The sequence below is a fragment of the Lissotriton vulgaris genome, chromosome 3_1 (assembly GCF_964263255.1).
Source record: "Lissotriton vulgaris chromosome 3_1, aLisVul1.2, whole genome shotgun sequence".
In the NCBI taxonomy this organism is placed as follows: domain Eukaryota; kingdom Metazoa; phylum Chordata; class Amphibia; order Caudata; family Salamandridae; genus Lissotriton; species Lissotriton vulgaris.
In genome coordinates this window covers 691,655,998-691,676,488 of record NC_141689.1, presented here as the reverse complement: position 1 = coordinate 691,676,488, position 20,491 = coordinate 691,655,998, and the positions used below count along the sequence as shown (strand labels likewise).

At 43.2% G+C, this 20,491-nt stretch overlaps 1 protein-coding gene across 3 annotated transcripts in view; it reads left to right on the top strand.

Moving 5' to 3' along the window:
* Positions 1-19,877, top strand: part of EFNA5 (ephrin A5) — a 424,468-nt gene extending 404,591 nt beyond the window's left edge. For all 3 annotated transcript variants that reach the window (XM_086961001.1, XM_086960998.1, XM_086960999.1), the window contains one exon: positions 15,377-19,877. In XM_086961001.1, coding sequence (XP_086817127.1) covers positions 15,377-15,498 — 122 coding nt within the window. In that variant the 3' untranslated portion in view covers positions 15,499-19,877. The remainder of the gene's footprint in view (positions 1-15,376) is intronic.
* Positions 19,878-20,491: the final 614 nt, after the last annotated feature.

Here is a 20,491-nt window from a genome sequence, read left to right as displayed (position 1 = left end):
ATCTCTGTAGGCAGAAATAAACTGATTTGTTTGGAAGGGACAGAAGCCATGTATGTACCGACTGCAGATTCCCCACCCAGCCCACGAGGGTGGTCTGAGGTTTCTAGCCTCCTGCACTACTACCAGGCTGCGCAACTTTGCTTCCTGGTGGAGTGGAACCGTAAGAATTCTGAAAAGCATTGGTTCTTTGTGTGGATAGGGCACAAGCAGGAAAACATCCCTGGAAAATTCCCTAGTTGCAAACAAAACAGAGAGTCTGTGGGCTGTATTCCTCAGCTGTTACTGGAGCCACCCTCTGGGTTTGGGACCGAGTCACCACTCTGAAGCCTTTGACTTCCTTCTTCTCACCATTGGTGCCTTTCCTGGGAAACACAGAATTTACCCCGGGTCCAGGTGGCCCTCTGTAGATCTGTTGGTCACATGTTTGACTCTGAAGGGCCCATTCCCTTTGAACACCCAAAAGCCAACTATGGTCTGCCAGAGGCAGAACGTCTGCAATACCTGCTGGTTCACCACTGGGTCACCCACGGGGCGCAGCAAACGCTCACACGCTTTGAAAAGTGGCTACTGTAGAAGGAAAGTGAGCAACACATTATTATTCAATTATATGCCCTCTTGCTTCAACCCCAAACAGAGGAGAAAACACTGGGTCAGAAACAACGGGAACTTAAGTAGGGACGGACTATGAATGAATGAATGAAGCCAGATTTATATAGCGCTACTTAGCCCAACGGGCGTCAAGGCGCCTAACCAAATAGAGTGTACGGTCAGAGAGCATGCTTACTGGTAGGCCTTAGTGAAACACCACGTCTTTAGGGCTTTCTTGAAGAGGGCCATAGAGGGTTGGGATTTAATCTCAAGAGGAAGGGCGTTCCACAGTTTAGGGGCCACAGATGAAAAGGCCCTTCCGCCCCATCTGACCTTGTTTGTCCGAGGGACGGATAGAAGGTTCTTACTCGCAGAACGTAGGCATCTACTGGGGGAATAGGGACTAAGGAGAGAGCTTATGGCGTCAGAGCAACCGCCGGATAAAGCACTGAAAACCAGGCATAGGATTTTGAAAGAAATTCTTGACTGGATCGGGAGCCAGTAAAGACTCTTCCTAGCAAGAGTGGCTGAGGTGGTGTTAGGGACATCCAGGACAAATCTAGCTGCCGCGTTCTGGATGGTCTGGAGGCGTTGGATAAGGCCTTTATTGGTGTCTGCATATAGTGCGTTGCAATAATCCAGCCGTGATGCAACTAGGGCGACCACGGTCTGTTTGCAAGCTTGAGGGGAGAGATAGTGGGAGATTTTCCTAAGAACCCTAATAACTCCCCAACAGGTAGACACGGTTATGTTGACCTGTTGTGTCATGTCCAACGACGTGTCAATGATCACACCAAGATTCTGAGCGGAGTTTGATGGCACGGGACAGGCTCCAAGAGATGGAGGCCACCAGTCATTGGACCATATGCCTTGATCTTTACCGAAGATCAAGACCTTGGTTTTCTCTCTGTTCAGCTTCAGAGCATTTGAGATCATCCATTCGGAGACTGCCTGCATGCAGTTCCTGAAGCTGAGCGCGGAGGTACTCACCGAGTGGGAGAGGGACACCATAATCTGGGTGTCATTGGCGTATGACACCACCTCCATCCCCTGTAATCTTACTAGCCTGGCAAGTGGGGCCACGTAAATGTTAAAGAGGGTCGGACTCAAGGCCGACCCCTATGGGACCCCACATTGCACAGGCTTAGCAGGGGAGAGAAACACTCCCAAATTGACCCTCTGTTCTCTGATCAAAGAAAGAGGACAAAAGACTCAGTGCTGGGCCCTCCACCCCTATCTCCCTCAGACAAGCTGTTAAAGTCGAGAGAGACAGGGTGTCAAAGGCTGCGGTCAGGTCGAGTAGGACCAAAAGGGTGGTCTGGCCTCGGTCGACCTTTGATCGAATATTGTCTATCACTACCGTGAGCGCCGACTCAGTGCTGTGGAATTTTCGGAAGCCATGCTGGGACTGGTCCAGGAACCCAGAGGCATCAAGGAAAGCAGGTAGATGCTGATTGAGATGTGACTCTAGCATTTTAGCTGGGGCAGGCAATAAAGAAATTGGTCAGAAGTTTTTAAGGGTCTCCGGATCCAGAGTAGGCTTTTTAAGTAATGGCTTGACTATGGCCTTTTTCCAAGGTGCTGGAAATAGGCCCGGAGTCAAAGCCCGATTCATCACCTCCAGAAGAGGGGGCAACAGGGTTTCCCTACAATCCTTCAGGATCTTCAGAGGGCAGGCGTCCAATGGCGAACCTGATTTTGTCCTATTTAAAAGAGAGTCTAATTGATCAAGGGTGAGGAGCGGGAAGTTGGTCAGGATCTTGGAGGGATCTTTGGCCCAGCATTCTAAAACAGGTTGAGTCGGGGAAGCATGGGAGCAGATTAGATCTCTCTGTGCTTCCAGAGCGAGAGAGATGTCAGCGATTTTAGTATGAAAGAACTGTGCGATCTTGTCGCACAGCTCTTGGGAACCTATGATGGGGTCAGGAATTTGTAGAGAACACAGAGAATCAACGATCTTGAATAATTCCCTAGAGGAGGTGAGGGACGGCGTGAGCCTGGAGAAGTAGTCCTGCTTTTCTTTAATGATCCTAGTCTTGTATTCTCCAAGCAGAAGCTCATGTGTTTCTCTATCAGTAGGGTTCCAAGTTTTCCGCCATTGCCTCTCCTGCCTCCTACATCCCTGCCTCAGAAGTCTAAGAGGCTCCTTAAACCAGGTAGCAGAGGGTTTCCGCCTAGCTGAGTAACGCAGGGAGGCAGGGGCTAAGAGATCTACTGCTTTGGAGATAGAGTTGGCAAGCTCCAGTGCAGCATCACTGGCATCCTTCAAGGGAGAGATAGAAGTCTGCGCTATGAGAGGGGCAAGAGATTCATTTGTGATACCCCTATAATTCCGTTTAGGTTCCTTGTTACTGGAACCATGTTGTGGTGAGGAGGAGGGAATGTAATTAAGTTCCAAAGGAACTGCCAGATGGTCTGACCAGACCAGGGGAATAGGGGGGCCCACGGAAAGTCTGGGGTCGTTAGAGAACACCCCGTCAAGAATATGGCCAGCCAGGTGGGTAGGACTATTTACCAACGGAAGAAGGCCACATGCGGCCAGGGGGTCAACCAAGGAAAGAGTATCCTTAGAACAAAGATCGTCTAAGTGAAAATTTAAATCCCTCAGAACCGTAAGGTGGGGTTGGCCAAAATGGGGCTCAAAGATTTTAAATAAATTGAGGCCAAAGCAGGATCTGGGGCCGTGGGGGGTCTGTAGATGAGGAGACCAGTGAAGGACACTGAGGGAGAGGAGGATATAAAAAAGTGCATAGCCTGAAAAAGGTCTGATGGCGCAGAGAGAGTTTTAATGGGACAAACGGAAGAAACTTTGTAAAGAATCGCCAGCCCTCCACCCCTACGTCCTGATCTGTCCAGTCTATGTAACGCATAGCCCTCAGGGATGGCGTACTGGAGATCAGGACCGGACGAATCAGACGCCCAAGTTTCGGTAATAAAGACCCATGAAGGGTTCCTGTCTGTGACGAAGTCATGAAACGCTATGTTATTTTTAATCAGTGACCTGGCATTGATGAGAAAGCCCCTTTCCGTATGTAAGGTGGGCATGTCGGGGGTATTATCCGATGACTGCCCTTTAGGGGGAAAAGGGGGAGGGGACTCGATGTTACAGATATAGCAGCAGCATAACGGGGAGCCAAGAAAAGCTTCTGGGGGAAAGGTATGGTGACAGGGTAGGGAAGGAGACTTAAGAGCAATTATATCCGTATAGGCATAAGACCATGTTACCTGGCTGCCTAATGATGTCTCCTCTCTGTACAGCCCGTCCTGCAGCCAGTCCTCAGCGCGGACGGGCGCAGACGGGCTTGACTTTGGCGAAAATTTGCTGTGCGCATTCGCTGTGCTCGAATAGAGATATCCTATTTAAATATGTCGGGTCACGTGTCTCGCGTCCCACCTGACTGAGAGCAGCCAATGGGAGCGGGGACCCAATCTCTGCTGGCGTGCCCTCCACACAAACGGGAAAACCTGTGGTGGAACAGGGCACACACAGGAATGCAAGCCGAGCAAGATGCTGTGTAAACACAGTGCTAAAGTGCAACAGTAATTAAAACACGCCGCAGGTTTAAAAACACAAATTTCTAAGTTTGCAGGTTAAAATATAACAATTTATAGCTCAGGGGGACAGTTAATAGTAATTTCAGGCAGGTCACCAAAACATCGTAATCATGCCCTGGGACGCGAACTAACCATGCGACCATGACGCATAAGGAATGGGGGAGCTCTATTATAGGGCACAGAATACTGCACGCAACACTTCAAGTATAGAAAAAATTCTGCTACATATACAGGGGAAGCTCCAATTCCAGTGTGGGCTGCTGGAAGGGAGATCCAGGGATCTTATGTCACCTCCTCTGGGCCTGTCCAAAACGTCCACGGTACTGGGAAGCAATGCTGACAGATATTGACACATACTTTGCCACACCGCTCCCTGCTGTCCAGAATACATTATCTAGTGCTTCCCAATCCCTTGACCTTTCCTCTTAAATCTAGTAGGGGACAGTTATTAGTTTAGCGCTGGGAGTAGCCCTTCAAGCAATTCTCTTGTATTGAGGCACGATTAACCCCAGACGTACACAGCTTGGCTCCATAGAATATGGTGCATACTGGGAATGGAACATCTGACTCTTACAATCACTCATAAGCTAGCTGCCTACAGCTGTGGTAACCATACATATCCATGCTCTCTGCAGAATTTTACGAATTTACATACCCTACGTGCTTATGCTTGCTGCGATTGACGTTTCCAAATGAGAGGGTGAGACTGGGGCAGGAAGACAATAGGGCACAGAACACAATAGGGTAAAATTACACTTAAACACATTATGTCGGAGTGAATACAGGAGAGGGGACAGTGGAGGCGGAAGAAGTTGGAGTAATGTTTGGGTTGTTTCTGTTTCTCTTCTTTCTGTGCTGTGTACGGCATTTCTGTATCTTTTTGCACTGAAATAATAATAACATAGATTTGAACCATAACAACCAACTCAATTTATTTTTTGATAAGAAGGAAATCATTAAAACATTTAATTTACAGATAATTCATCTGATCCAAACATTAAAAGAAAAGGTAATTAAAAGTGTAAGAGTATATTATATGCGTAAATTACTTACAAGTGTATGTTACCTTTGTGAATAGCCCCCCTAGATTGAGCTTTGGATGAGCCCTTATCGGTCATTGTATTGAAACATTATCAACCACATCTTCGGTCTGCACCAAAAAAGTGTTTTTTTTTACTGAGCGCTATTTCCTTTTTGGTTTGTCATTTAGTCTCCTATGGAGTGCTTTCACTATTATGCACTAGGACCTGTTTTACTACTTAGGCAGGGACTCAGCCAGCACAATTATTATCACACAAACTTTCTTCATCTTATACTTGCATAGGATCATAAGGAGAATGTTACTTTTTAGTGCAGGGGGCACTGCAATTACCCTTATATTAGCATACAGGAAAACCACCACCCGCAATATTACTAAAACAATTTCAATACTGACTAAACCACTGCCTATACTGCCATTAGTAACCTCATTAATATCATCAAAACCATCACCAATATAGTACAATGATTGCCAATTCCTCCTGTACCTTCATATTTGTCAACACCACTAATACCACCCCACCACCACTATACATTGCTCGAGTATGAATACCACAACCACAGAGCCACCACTAGTATCACAACACTAATAGCATAACTCGAGCTCCATCCCTATCTCCAATATGAATAGCACCACCACAGCATCCAATGTACCACCAATACCAAACCACCACCACAATGCCAATCCCACAACCAGTACTAACACCCCAATACCACCGTCACCAGCAATAAATAACACCAAAACCATCAGACACACCAATATCATTACCAGCACAACTACCAGTGCTAAACTACCACCTCCATCACAACTACCACAACCACCACAGTGTCAGTTCTGCCACTAATAACACCGCCACTACCACCATCACCAATAACATACAACTACTGCTGTCATAATAACAAAGCATTAGTAACGCCAATAGGTCTGGATTTAATGTGCTATCACTTGAAAACATCATTTGTATGTATTTTCATATCATTGCCAATGCTTGCTAAGGTTAAAGACATTAAGGTGCTTCTTTGATATACCCCCGTGTGTTTCAGATCTTGTCCTACAATAAAGTGTAGATTAAGCATGAATTTTGTCATGGAATACTATCTATATAAAAAGAGAATTTCTCTTGGATCACACCTCATAAACAATATAATCATCCATACTAAATCATACTCGGGTCATTCAAATACCCTTAGTCAACTATCATACCAGGACCCATAAATCAATTATATATATACATGTTTTTCTTTTGTATGTATCAAGAGCACATTTATTAAAAAAACAATTCAATCATATAGGACACAGTTAATAATAATCCAATGATTTTTTTCAAATATTAAAAAACAACAATTAGACTCACATACATAACAATTGAACTTCAATAAAAACGAGAGACAAAACAAGTGACAACTGAAAATCATCATATCCAAGTTAATTCGACTGAATCAATGTTGTTGAAGTCTATAAATTTTTTAGTAGTTGGACTTAAACGTTCCTCGAATCTAACAATAAAAACAGAAGTGTCGACACATTTCGGTAAGCAGTATATTGCTAAGCCACCTTCTTCAGGACTCTCAATTTAATGTCTCTCTTAGAAATAACACAGTACCATATGTGCCTGTGTTAAAACAAAATATATATCACAATCCTGTATTAAAGATAACACAAAACAAGACAATACATTTTACTCTCTTTACTACTTGAATAACTCTAAAAAAAACATTTAGGGTCTAAAACTTATAGGATAAACAATTCCTACATATAGTTTATAAATGTTTCAAGGGACCTTGTTTACACTGGTAAACCAACTACCACTCATACTCATATCACCCCATCATCCATCACAATTATATTAAGACTACTTGGTACCACTCCTGTCATGTCAAATGATGGATGTGGTAACACTGAATGGAATAAACCCTCATCACTGTCCCTTCCGCAGGTGCTACTGCTCTCAAGGAGGTAATCCTCCTATTACTTCCACACCATATCGATATTATATCATTATTTCTCGATATTGTGTCATAATCTTTTTCAAGGGACATATAATCCTCCATTTAATCCTGATGCTCTCGACACGAACCCTCTCAAGTTGGAACACTATCCACCTTAGATTAGATGTAGAATGTGCATGCCTATGACCCTTCACAGCAGTGATCCTTTTTTCTTCCACACAACCGTCACACTGCAAGGTATCATACAATGCCTCACGGTTTTGGTGGTATGGTTTAAAATTAGTTGGTTAACCCTGTGCTGACATACCAGTAGTACCATATTAACATCATTTATCTCCTTACATTTTTAGTACTAGCATTCTTTCAATTGTTGACATAATGCACCAGGCTGTTGAATGGCCCTTTTACTTTCACTTGCTTTTAACACGGGAAGTTACTATTGGTTTTCTTTAGCCGTGAAGTAGAATCATTTCCAGTCAATAACTTGTTTGGATAGCAAATCATTTTTTGCTGGTATAATTTCAAGTTTGTCAAAGTATGAGCTCCACCCTAAAATTGCAAGACTCTTGCACCACAAAATTCACGGTTCGCCCACTTCATTTGGAGGTGCACAAATGGGCACGTTTCTGGCGGCAGATGATTACACTGTCGGAAACCTTTTACCAATGTCTCATCCACCATGGACTCCTTGGTTAATGTGCATCAGAAGACCCCCCATTTAGGGCAGTAATTTTCTTGTTTATTTGAGGTCTCGCCTAAGATAGATCAAGCACTGTATTTTGTGAGACATTTTAGCTTACAGTGGGCTTACCATTGGTTGGCCTCATTTTCACTCACATTTGCTTGCTCCGTATACGATGGCTTGTGTATGCTTTATTTCTCCATCGTGAGTTTGCCCCTCCCCTGGAGCATGAACACATTACTTTGTCCTTACACTGCTTGTCGTTTTTTTGTGCTCCTTTTTTCTTTTTAACTAAGCACTCTACGAGAGTGTGTGTGTTTTCCAACTGTCACTTTGTGCTTCTCTGCCCTTCATCTCCGTGGTGCTCTGTCTGACCATGTGCTTCTGTGTTCCCCCATCTTCATGTTGCTGTGTCTCACGGTATGCTTGTGTGCTGTCTACGCTGTTGCTCTGTGCTTCTCTGCCCCCCAATGTTTTTTCCATCCACTGTGTTGCTTACCTGTCTCTGTGTTGCTTACCTGTCTCTGTGTTGCTATGTCTCTCCTTCTGCGCCCGTGTTACTTTGTCTCACCATATGCTTCTCTAGCTCACCTGTTGTTTCTATCCCCTCTGTTGCTTCTCCCCACCTCCTGCTCTCTGAGTCACCCATTTTGTTTCCCAATCCACCCCACATCCTTTGTTTGCTTCTGTGCCCCTCTTCTGTATTTATTTTGTAGTTTGCAATTCAAGTTGGATCAGTAGCTAAATCTGATCTCCTAAATTGGTTGCAAATTCTGCATTCTAAAGTATCATGTGGGGTTGAGGCACCTGCTACAGAAAGCTTTGTATGCCAAGTTAATTTGAGGGAATAATAATGGTAAGATAAACCTGGTGGTTAACTCGTATTCCTGGAGGTGTGTTTTGTCTAGTCCAGGTTTTGAATCCATGTAGCATAGTGGGTTATTGTGTCTCCTGCAAAGCACATCATGTAACATACAGATTACAGATTTGTATTTTATTTTGGTAGGGTAAGTGAGCTACTGCTTTAACACAGAGATCCTTTAGTAGCTTGCAGTATATAAATCGTAAGAAAGCACAGTAAACTATGAAGGACATGTGGCTCCTACTCCTTGTAACCCTAACTGTCTTTTGTAACACATCCTGTATATTGATTTAACACTTCTATATGACGTATTGTCAGTGTATAATGTGAAAGTGTGATGTAAAGCGGTGTGACACCCTTCATTGGTATTAATTGCACTATCAAAGAACTAAAACAAAATAGTAGTATTTAGATTATTTGTGTATATACTGGGACAGACCAATACTTCTGACATTCTTACAATGCATGCATATCTCTGATATGAACAAAGCCAAAACCATGCCTCCCTTAAGAACTTGTGAAGTAATAAGCTGTGTGCCTTTGATTCCCCTCCATTTTATTTGCATCTAGGTGTGAGGCTCCAGATGGCAACAAGCCAGGATACTCCCAACAAAAGGATGCCTAATGGCCTCTTAACGTCAGCCTTTGTTTAGAGCCCAGTTAGAATGTAAAATAACCAAGTCATGTCTCCACCTGTGCGTTGGCTGCTCAGAACAAAGGCAGACAATGGGCAGACGCTGCTGAATGTGTCCCAGTCTCTAAATATTACACCACGACGAGCTCAGCATATATCAGTGGGGCCCAACTTCTTGGCAGGGTGGACGCTGTAAAAATAATGGGTGGACACTGTCTACCTGCGTATACCCCTGGCTTGTGCCTGCTATCCATGCAGTGCAAGATTAGCAGTTTTACCTGACGTGAAGAGTTGCCCGCGGCATATGGGCCTCTTCCATGTCTGAATGAGCAAAATTAGGAGAGTTATAGAAGTCCCTATGCTAGTAAGTGAGCGAACACAGCAATCTACTCAAAATGTTACACTAATCTAGTTCGTAGAAGCTCAGGTGTTGATATTCATCCACAGACACAAATAGACAAATGTACCCATCCACTGCAACAGCCTGACCCCTATGCGGATGAGAGCCAGGATGTGACGGCTGCTACTTTGTTGGATGTACAGGAAGCAGGATCTCACTAGAGGATAAAGTGGACTTGATAGAGATAGACCTGAACTTGGAGAGGGTGGACTTACGCAAAGTCACTGATTTGGTCTCACAAATGCAACAGCAGATACCTGAAGAGACTACAGAGCTGAGCAACATGATAAGGCTGACAGCGGAGCTGCTGTGCAGTATGAAACAACTGGAATCCTGCACCAAAGACGCAAAAGAAGGTCCTGCAGGAATGACATGTGCCTGGTGAGACTGTCGAAATTCGGGGAAAGCAAGTGCTTGGAACTCTACCTAGAGAAATGGATCCTGGAACGGTGGCAGCCCAAAGTCCAGTCTCACTAGTTTTCATTAGAAAGAGCCCACAGAATACTGTCCATCCACACCCACCCCCACCCCTTAACTCCACCGAGAACTGTCATTTTTCGACTACTCAATTACATATACCGAGATGTGTTACTTCAGGCAGAGTGACAAAGCAGGGATGTCCACAGTGGGGAGGAGCAGATCATGCTGTTTCCAAACTATATACAACAAGTTCAAAAACTCAGATGCTTGTATATACAACAGGTTCAAAAGCTCAGATGCTTGCAGGGCACAGCTCACTGCCAACAAAGATTGCTGTTTGCTAGAGTGGCTCCTACATTCGACTCACCCAATCCCTCGACATTCGACAATAGATAGTTCTCACGCAGCCCCAGCACAGCTGATAGCAATGATGGAGGCTGCAGGGATACCAAAGTGATTTCTTTCAGTGTCTTGCCCGAGAGACAACCGATATTGTGGAGGACGGCCCGAAACACTATTCGAGGCCTTGGCCCCTGGTTCCATGATGGCCCAGAGGGTGCGCCTTGGTAGTGGCGACTGGAGCTTATGACTGAGCCTGCAGGCAAAGTGCTGCATCTACTTTCCCTGTGAGGGCAGAAACAGGGGTGGCCACTGCTGAGGGGGACAAGGGGCCACTGCTGCTATGCCAACAGCGCTGCTGAGCAGCATGAGCAGCCGCAACCCTGAGAGAGTGATGACTCTGGTATCGTCTCTCGGTCTTGTGGGGCGCTGGAAGGATCTCTGCCCACCAGTGCCGTACCTTGACAGCAGTCCACTTGAGGATCAGTAAGCACAGACCAGCGGGGGAGGGTCACTCTCACACACTGATGCCATCTGGCGGCCATATCATGCAGCAGCCTGAGTCTCCCACAACAGTCCAACGAACGGCCCAGAACTGTGGGCTCCCCTGTGAGTGACAGGGGGCCCTAGTACAATGCTGGGAGGAATCTCTGCCAGTTTACCCATGACTCTTGGTGGGACCTCACATGCTTGGATGCAACCGGCTCTTCTCCTTTATTATTCGGCGGGCCCTGGTGAAATTGAGCAGAGCATTGATGCCCTGCAGTTCACACATAGTCCTCAAGGCGAAGGGCTCAGACCGGTTGCCTGGCCTCAGCATCTGCACTTTTTTTGGTGGGAGGCAATATTCACCCTCCCAACCTCTCCCCTCTATTGAGATTACAGTACAACACACTGGTTGCAACAAGAGAGATAACAAGAAAAATACACACCCTGTCATCCTGGCTGCACACGTCGTCCTGCCTGCAGTAGGAAAAAAGAAAATCGTGCTTACAGACTAATAAACGCATACCCTGTAACAACAGATGTAAATGGGCCAGTACCCATAGCAGGTTACAAATGAAGAAAAGGTGGTACTAAGGAGGGACTAACAACCCGATTACTGAATCAGGAGCCTTCTTTTACTAAGGACAGACACAGAAGTCAATGACAAATATGGGCGAAGAGTGGGCGGGGCGTCTCTTCCATACTCCACTACAGCAGATCGCCAGAGCAGCTCATGCGCGCAGACTCAGGCTCGACCTAAAAATCAGGTGGTGAATATACTTGCTCTTGTGTTTACTCCACCAGATAATAGGGAATGAGTGGAAATAGGTCCACTCCTGTTTGATGTACAGTTACAACATGGTCCTCCCTGATGGCAATAGCAGATATCAAAATGCGCTATGGGTTTAAAAAAAGGTGAACATTCTGCTTACTGGTGTTATTCTCCGATTTTTGCACACTTGTAATAACAGTGTGCCAAAAAACGCTGGATCCCTGTCGCTAATCTAGTATGCACACATTACCTCCACGAGTTAAAATGACTAGTTGGCTGACTCTTTGCGAGCTACTTGTTAGAAGTTAAGAATGCCTGACGCCTCTGACAATAAAAGGTAGAACACATCATGGAGTTCACACGAATTAAACATTTCTTTGGTAATTTAAAAACCAATTCATTAGATTTTGGTCCATGCTCTCCGTGAATATTGAACTTATGATATATATGGTGGACATGAGCAGCATTGAAAAGCTGTTCTGGGGCCATGTAACGCGGCTGCATTAAATGTTCCAGCAGACAAACGGATTAGCGAAACCGCATTTTCTTTCCCTATAAAGAAGATATGCATATAACCAGTTTTGGGTCTTCTGGTTTTGCTATTTTACACCTAACTTCAGTAAAGTGGGAAACCACCAAATCTCCAAAAAGCACGCCCTGCAATGCATTCTACCCCTAACAAAAACTTTGGAAACCCACGAAATGCGCAAAACAGATTAGACACGTTTCACAATTATTCTTTGATTGCTTATTGTTACATACAAGTGGTGCTGTCAGTGCTGTGAACAGAATGTAAGGAAAGTCAACAAACAGCCACAATGTTTGCACCTGTGTTAGACGCTCAAAATATTATGTATTTGCTTTTAAAGGCAAAACAGGACAAAAGAAACCGAATATGCCTTTTTTTTTATTTACTAGAATTATTTCCGCAGAAGGTTTATATTACTGGCAATGTTTTTCCAAGCATTTTAGTTCACTGGCATGCCTCTGCTGGTTAGGACAGAAACTGTGCGATGTGTCCAACTTTGAGACCACAGGTTCTCGTCCCAGATGCCAACTCGATGGTTACACTTCAGTCTGAGATGAGTGCGGCCTCGCCCTTAGCACGGCTATGCTACTTCCTCTGCCGCATTGTCTTGCTTTAATGTGTACAAAACGATGATGATAATAATGAAATAAATAAGTGCAGAGGCCTAATATTTTTCTTACGAGCCTGTCCTGCCGATGCCAAGCCTTGATTTCACCCTTAACTGTATTTCCAACACCCTACACTTCCTGTCTCATTCTCTCACACATGCAGATTATTTTTCCTCTCTCCTCCCTTGGACACGGGTTTCCTGTCTTTCGCTTCTTTTGCCTTCCTTGCTGATGCTCTGGTTTAAAGTCTAACAATGAAAAATGGGTTCCAGGCTTAAAAAATGCGGCTAGTACCCACCCCGCCTCACACTATGCCCTGCTACGAGTCATAACATTGTTCCTGCAGAGTTTAATACCCATGCATATCTAACTTCTGTTCTTGGTGAAGTGCGTGTCACAAGTTGCCAGAAATGTTACCACATGACAGAGCGCTGTGCTGATGGGAGGATTTGCTTAGTGAGTTAACGTTTGCCACGGAGAGATTCAATGATCAGCAGATGTAGAATTTGAATTTTCCGAAGTCTATAAAATTGAGCACCGTTAAATTGGTTATTGCAGCATGGGTTTATTACATAAAATGGGCACTGCAGGAGTGTGATATGAAGCACTACACCACTAACAAACGAGTTCATTTTATTCATCTGATTAAATAAATTCGGTCCAATCGGTTAGGTTAAAACCTGTGTTTGCATGGCCTACCCCCTCTTTTCACTCAAAAATAAATATTGAACTTTCTGTTTTAGAAACTTTTGACTCAAGTTTCTGCCTGTGCGTCAGCATGGGGCCAGCCTGTTCACAATATATATATAATTCTTGAATTTTCTGGTGTTATCGGCATACATATACTGAAAATATTGCGGATCCAATAATGTAAGAGTGGGCCAAGTATACATTGAAGAAGATTGACCAAAGGACCCATCCTTGTAGTAATCTGCATGTGATGGTGGATGGTTTGGCATGAAAGTGCTGATCCATGCATGATAAATGCTTTTTGTGAGGAATGACAAACAAATTGCGTCAACTTCCTTTGATATAAGTGTTCTGGTAGATGATTGAAAAGTAGATTGTGGTTGATTGTACTGAAAAAAGTGTATAGATCTAATAAGAGTACTGTGCAATCCTTCTTCCTATTCCTTGAAGAAAAAAATCTTAATTTGTGCTCAGTAGAGTTGCATCTCAAATCAGTGGTGAAATCCAGATTGCAAGTCATGGATGAGCCTGTGTTTCCCGGGTCACCTTGGTGAGCCTATCCATTAAGTTATCAGGGTTCCTTATTTTCAGGCCAAAGTAACAATATCAAATTTAGATTCGTAGCGGTCATTGGCATTGTTGTTTTCCACCAACATTTTCCAAGTGGTATTATAGAAAATGAGAGCTAAACTAGTTTTGCCAGTGGTGTCACCTGGAATCTCAAGGTGGAAAATTCCTTATTGGTGAGAGCTGCCCAGTTTCAGTTTGATTTTGCATATCTCCACTATTACCATGCCCCATGTTAGCTGATTCCATTGATCAGTTGTACTGTGGATTATGAGTTATGGAGTGTCACAACCAAATGGCCATCCTCAATATTCTACCATTCTGTCAGTCTTTCTTATTAATGGTGCTTTTTCACTTACCTCATGCTTTCCTCCCTCAATATCTAAAAACAACACTGCATCCTGTTCCCCTTCTCTCCCCACCTGCCTCTTCCACCCATCTCTCTTTCATATAATCCATTTGCAGAAATAAATACCAGTGCCTCACAGACATTCCCCACATCCCTCTCTAACACCACCCACACCCCATCAATAAAAATTAATCCACACCCCCACAGAAACCAGTGTCTGCCATCCTACCACCCTCACAATATCCCAGAAAGTTAGCTCAGGTGAAAAAACAGCTCTTTGTATGCTTATCGCTCTGCTTTTTTAGGTCTAACCATAGCAAAATTGATTGTATTCCTTAACATTACCATAATTGTTTAACCAGGCAAGACAGGCCAGATAACTACCATAACATTTTAAATATTTGTAATGTTAATACTGGAAGAACTTCTTTGCTTGGATTCAGTTTGACCACACTAACAAGGGCATGACACATTGACATAGGTAATTTGGGCATACCCATCACCTGTTTAATTAGGATGTTTGCCATGTGAACTATGGGATAAGAAAACTGAAACACAGCTCCTTTTCTGTGTTGTGTTATGCTGAGTTTGTTAAAACTCATCAGAATTAATGTAATGTTGTGCTTGTTAACCAATTGTACTATGAAACCAGTAGTAAATAATTATATTTTATACATGTTATCTTCTGACCTAAAACTGTCTTTTACTTTTTGCACGTTCCGCGCATTTCATTATTATTTATGCAAATGAGAAAAAGTAGGCCTGAAAATCCGAATTGGTGCTTGCCTCGCTATGTTAAAATAAAACCTTAGACAAAATATTGTGGTCTACAGCTAGAATGACAAGATTATTTTGGAGGTGAACATCATTGAACTGTGTATTTTCTTTTGCATGTCTTTTGATGCAGATGATACCATTCACGAGTCTGCTGAGCCGTCCCGTGGTGAGAACTCCGCGCAGACAGCGAAGATACCCAGTCGACTATTGACGTCCTTCCTGTTCTTTCTGGCGACGTGTTTGACGTTATAGCACAGTGTCCTGCTTTAACCTTTCACAGGAAAACATCAGGATCTTGGAACATCACAGATCCCCCTAAATGCTTAGCCCAAGAAGGGGACTTTTTATTGTTTTTTTTTGCCGATGTCAAACTGTCTTATTTTTTTCTCCTGTATTTTCAGTCCAAACAGACCATGAATTTTGGAGGAAAATGTAGTTCAACCGCCAGCCTTTTTCCCAAAACGTTTTATGATCCTCCAAGAATGAAAGAACTCCAAATGCACATGCCAAATTCTGATATTGACACTAGTGATTCTTATTTTCCCGTGCAGTCTCCTTTAAGAAATCACATCTTTTCACTCACTGTGTTGTCTGTATGTGGACATGGAACTAGAGTGGCACATGCAATTGTCCATGGAGGATGAGGAGACTGAATGGGAACACAGAAGGGATTGGCTCCCCTCGCTAATATTTATGCCTTCTCATTCAGTACTACCAGGTGATCACACGAGGCATTGTGTTGCCATACCACAACTGAAGACATTTGGAATGAGAAATATTGTAACACAGTTTCCTGTAGGATTGTCTGTAAGAGAAGCCCCGCTTTTCAAAGGAGGAGTCTTGCTCAATATTTAACTGCCTTTCCGCATCCGTCCTTTCAGCGAACTTGACAACACAACTGGTGCTCCAAGGGCAAAGTGGCTCTGTCTTAATTACAGTAAATGAAAGTTTGGTTCACAATGTCACCAAAACAACAAGCATGTCCAGGAAAGAGATAAACGGGTGGTGGTAGTGAGATCAGTGGGTATGTGGGTGAAGTAAGGATGTACGTGTATGTACAAGAGGGGCTGACCACAAGGTATATTGATGTAAGAGCAGATCTCCATCTTTTTTCTCATGTTGTTGAAACTCAGAGACACATTTTGTGAATTAAGTGACCTTCTTCAAATATTGGTTGGGGTAGCAAGTAGCTGTGGCCATCTACCCTGGTGTGGGTGGTTTGTTTGAGGAAGGATATTCAAGCCAGGGATTTGTTGTTGAAATTTATAGGTGTAGGCCTATTGTATCATTTAAATTCTGCAACTTCTTGGAACTAACATTATGTGGGTGACACTAAGAAAGCCTTCTTTGAGGGTACCTAGCAATGTGACTGCAATATTCAACGTTTTTGTCATTTTGAAGGAACACGTCATTTTTTCCTGTTGTTTTCTACTTTTTCAACATATAAAGTGTAGAGAGCATTTTTTATTTGAAGGATTAAAAGTAGGTGGGCTCCCAAAGACTAAATAAAATATTTTTTTAAAGTTATCAATAAGAATAGGAAAATTAATTGAAATAATTTATGCTGACAGAATATGTATGACTGACCGATTTATGCGTTGGAGCCATATGGTATATCCTAGTAAACGCGGAAAGAAGAGGTATAAATTGAGTAATATAGTTAGAGGAAAGACCATCAAAGAAGCAGTGAGTGGCCTACAGTACAGTACACACTTGATAACTGACCATCCCTTGGGGCCTTTGGGAGTTTGCTAAATTTGGCTGCCTTGACCTCACAAGGACCACAGCATGGCTTCTTCTTTCAAATAAAAGCCCTTATGTAAGGCACCTGCAGTCGTTTGCAATGTGAATTTTATTTCACCGCAATAAGAATTGTTTCAGGTCCACTTTTTAGAAGTAATGTGCAATGAATGTTTGATGTTTACATGCATATAGCCTGTCTTGTACCCTGATATGTCTTTGTCCGGGCTTTTGTCGGATCCAAGTCAGGCAGCACTAAGAACCACAGAAAGATTAAGAGGGCCTGATTCCACGAGTTTTTATTTCCTCGAGTAAGCATGTCTTATTACTGTAAGTTTAGGGATAATTGACACCTACCACTGGCAGTAAGAAAAAGCTTTGAGAAGCACTGTCATTGTTGCTTCTTATAGTGAAGTGGACGGTAGTGGGGCCTGAGTGGCACTGATTGGGTGGAAGCGACCCTCTCAGAAGACCTTTTTAAGCAAGTCTCAATGACTTCAATAAACATGCTGCTTTTATATTTACCATCAACTATTGGCAACTACTAGGTGTAACAAATCACCAAGAAAGATGGTATTGGACCTTCGGACATGCTTAAAAAACATTGCAGCTTCCCTAGTTCCCTATGGGGCATGCTTGATGCTCTGTGGCCGAGGGTGGGTTCTAAGTTTGCACATGTGAAAGTCTGCCCTTTACTAAAGTGGTAATATTGTGCCATGGGTCGTGGCTGCCATTAATGAAGCAGGTGCCATGGAAATGGTGCCCATGTGGGAGGTACCTTTTGCACGCGCGTTATGGTCTTTTTTTCCTATCCAGCCAGCGGGTCAATTTTCCTTTCTTGCATTAGTGCCCACGGCACAGTTGCTACGCCACTCCATTGTGCCTTTCTGCTTGTGGGCATCTAACATACACCAGACATGCTTAGTAACGTTAGCATTCGATGCATGGCTATCGTTTCACATTCACACGATAAGGAAGTACCTTAACGGAGTCAAAACACACTTTGTATCGACATTGTTGTTCAACCGCTCTCCAGTGGCCCCAGCCAGAGTGAAATCTGACCTCTGTTTCACCACACTGTCACTGCTCATATTGTGGGTTTGAGCCGGCTCATTAAGGCGTGTAAATATACAGCATCACTGCATCTTTTCAGCTGTCTCAAAAGATGTTTCTTTGGATTCGTGCTGGCATTCCGGATATTCCCTCTTGTATAACGTAAGCGTGAGAAGCAGTCTCTCAGAGGCCGGCTTGAAATTTTGAGTTAGTTAAGTTTCTGAAATTCTCGACTCTGAAGGATGCCAGGGCAAGCTGGAAAGTGCTCTTTGCACCCCGAGTCTGAGGAGCTTTGTTCTGTCACAGCAGACGCTCCAACTCCCCTCATGCCTTTCCCAGCCCAGACAGCCCACCCCGTGACCCGCACTTCCTAGTTGTGAAGGGCTTTGCAACCGAGCGCACGGAAATAAGAATCTCTCTGTTTAGTGGATACTGTGTATCCTTTACTAGACAAGGTAACAATTCGTGTTTGTTTAGAATATTGTTTTGTACTGTACCTTCTTGGATGGCGAAGGAAAAAGACAAAAGTTCAAACAAAAAAAATGCTTTGTTCTTTCGATTCTGTATTATTAGCAACTTCTGTTGTATATAGTGTTTGATAATAAAGTATTAATTTGATTCTTATGACTTTGTAAGAGAATAAAATAAACTTTCAAGACATTAAAAATAAATAAGAATAAAAACTGCACCGATTTTAAGACGGAGCGCTGAAGCATCAAACCTGGTCACGGCTGGGAACTGGAGTACAAGTCGCCGAGACACCGCTGCGCTACAGAACTCATCTGTGAAACACGTTCACCCGTTCTCACGAGATCATCATGTCAGGACCGGAAACATCGTGGCGCGTGACGATTATTGTTCTATTCTTCAATGTTGATGGACTCGACGGCGGAGCCCTGTGTTTTTTCAGCATGTTGGTTCTAAGAAAAGGCATAGGGGATGTATCACATATTGATGTGTGTACTTTTATTTCGTCTTAGTTTAGATTCTTTTGTATTTCTTTCCTTTCCAAGGAGTGTTTTCTCCCAAAGGGCGCAGAGGGGGTTTGCCGATGTCCTGTATAGCATGTGCATGGACATGATACAAAACCAAAAACGAACAGAGGGGAAGGAGTGTTTGTAAGTCATTGGGGGGGATTGTTTTTGGGTCCAATGTGGAGTTCTGGTTTCCTATTTTCTGTGTTAATACTCCATCAGGATAGGGAAGGTGTATTGTATCTGTTGATTTGAAAGAAAAGTGTGTTTTATGTTGCTCCGGGGCAAACACACTTGTGCCACTTTCAGAAACAGGGTCTGCTCTTTCCCTCCATTAATTCAATGCACATTTTTGATCACTATGTGTTAGTGCACTACCCCACCCACCCATTCTCTAATTGTATCACAATGTTTCCACTTCTCTCTATACCATTCTTCCATCCTTTCCTCTCTTTTTTAAATTATTTTTTTTAAGCAGTGAATGAACAAGATGACATCACAGTGCATTCCACCCTCAGCTTTTCTGAGCTGTCTTGGTGCCATTGTCTTTACACTTTACTAGATCCTGCCATGTTTAAGGTCACCCTTGAGTCTGCAAAGTCCGCTTTCCTTGTTCACTCTTGACATCCCATTGAAGTCACTTGTGCGTGCATCTGGGTATGAAAGTCCAGCTCAGTGTGGTCCTGTGCTTGTACTGCCCCGCTTTGCTGTTTCTTTGCACTTATTGAGTGCTGTTTTGAAATGCCTACATTATATAAACTTAAAACAAAATGTAAAAAAAAATCATAAGAACTGTATTTGTATATACACGTGTCCGTACAACTATACTTAAATAAAAAAAGCTAAAGATTGTCATCATTTTAATAAGTTCTGTAGTTCTTTTTTTTCTCACTGTTGATGCATGTGTTTACAGAGGTTTGTAACCAATGCATTTATCAAGGATCCCCTGCTATAACTCTAGACCTCCTAGGGCAGGGCAATAACAATTTGAGTACAAACACCCTAGGCAGTCCAAATACTTCAATCAATGGCTATTTATAACAGCAGTAACATATTCAAGTGGGAACTCAGTGCACACAATACCTATATTAAAACCATATATATATTTTATCTAATTTAAAGTACAAAAGATATATCGCAAGTAGTACAAATGATGCAACATGATTTCAATGAACAGCGCAAAAATACATTATACAACAGATAAAGATAAATATGAATATGAAACTTTGTATGGTAAAACAAACATGATTACATATAGACAGAAAAGGTGGTGGCAGTGACAGAGATCTTCTCAACGCGCGTTTCGGTGCTAAAAAACGCCTTCATCAGGAGTGCCATGTTTTTTCTTTCGATATAATCAAGAATTCACTGGTACAGTGTTGAGAGTAGATACATAAATTAATATGCCATTTTAACTGAATGATGGATCGATCGGGGGACAAATACCACCAAATCCGGGGTGCTGGGGATTTAAAATG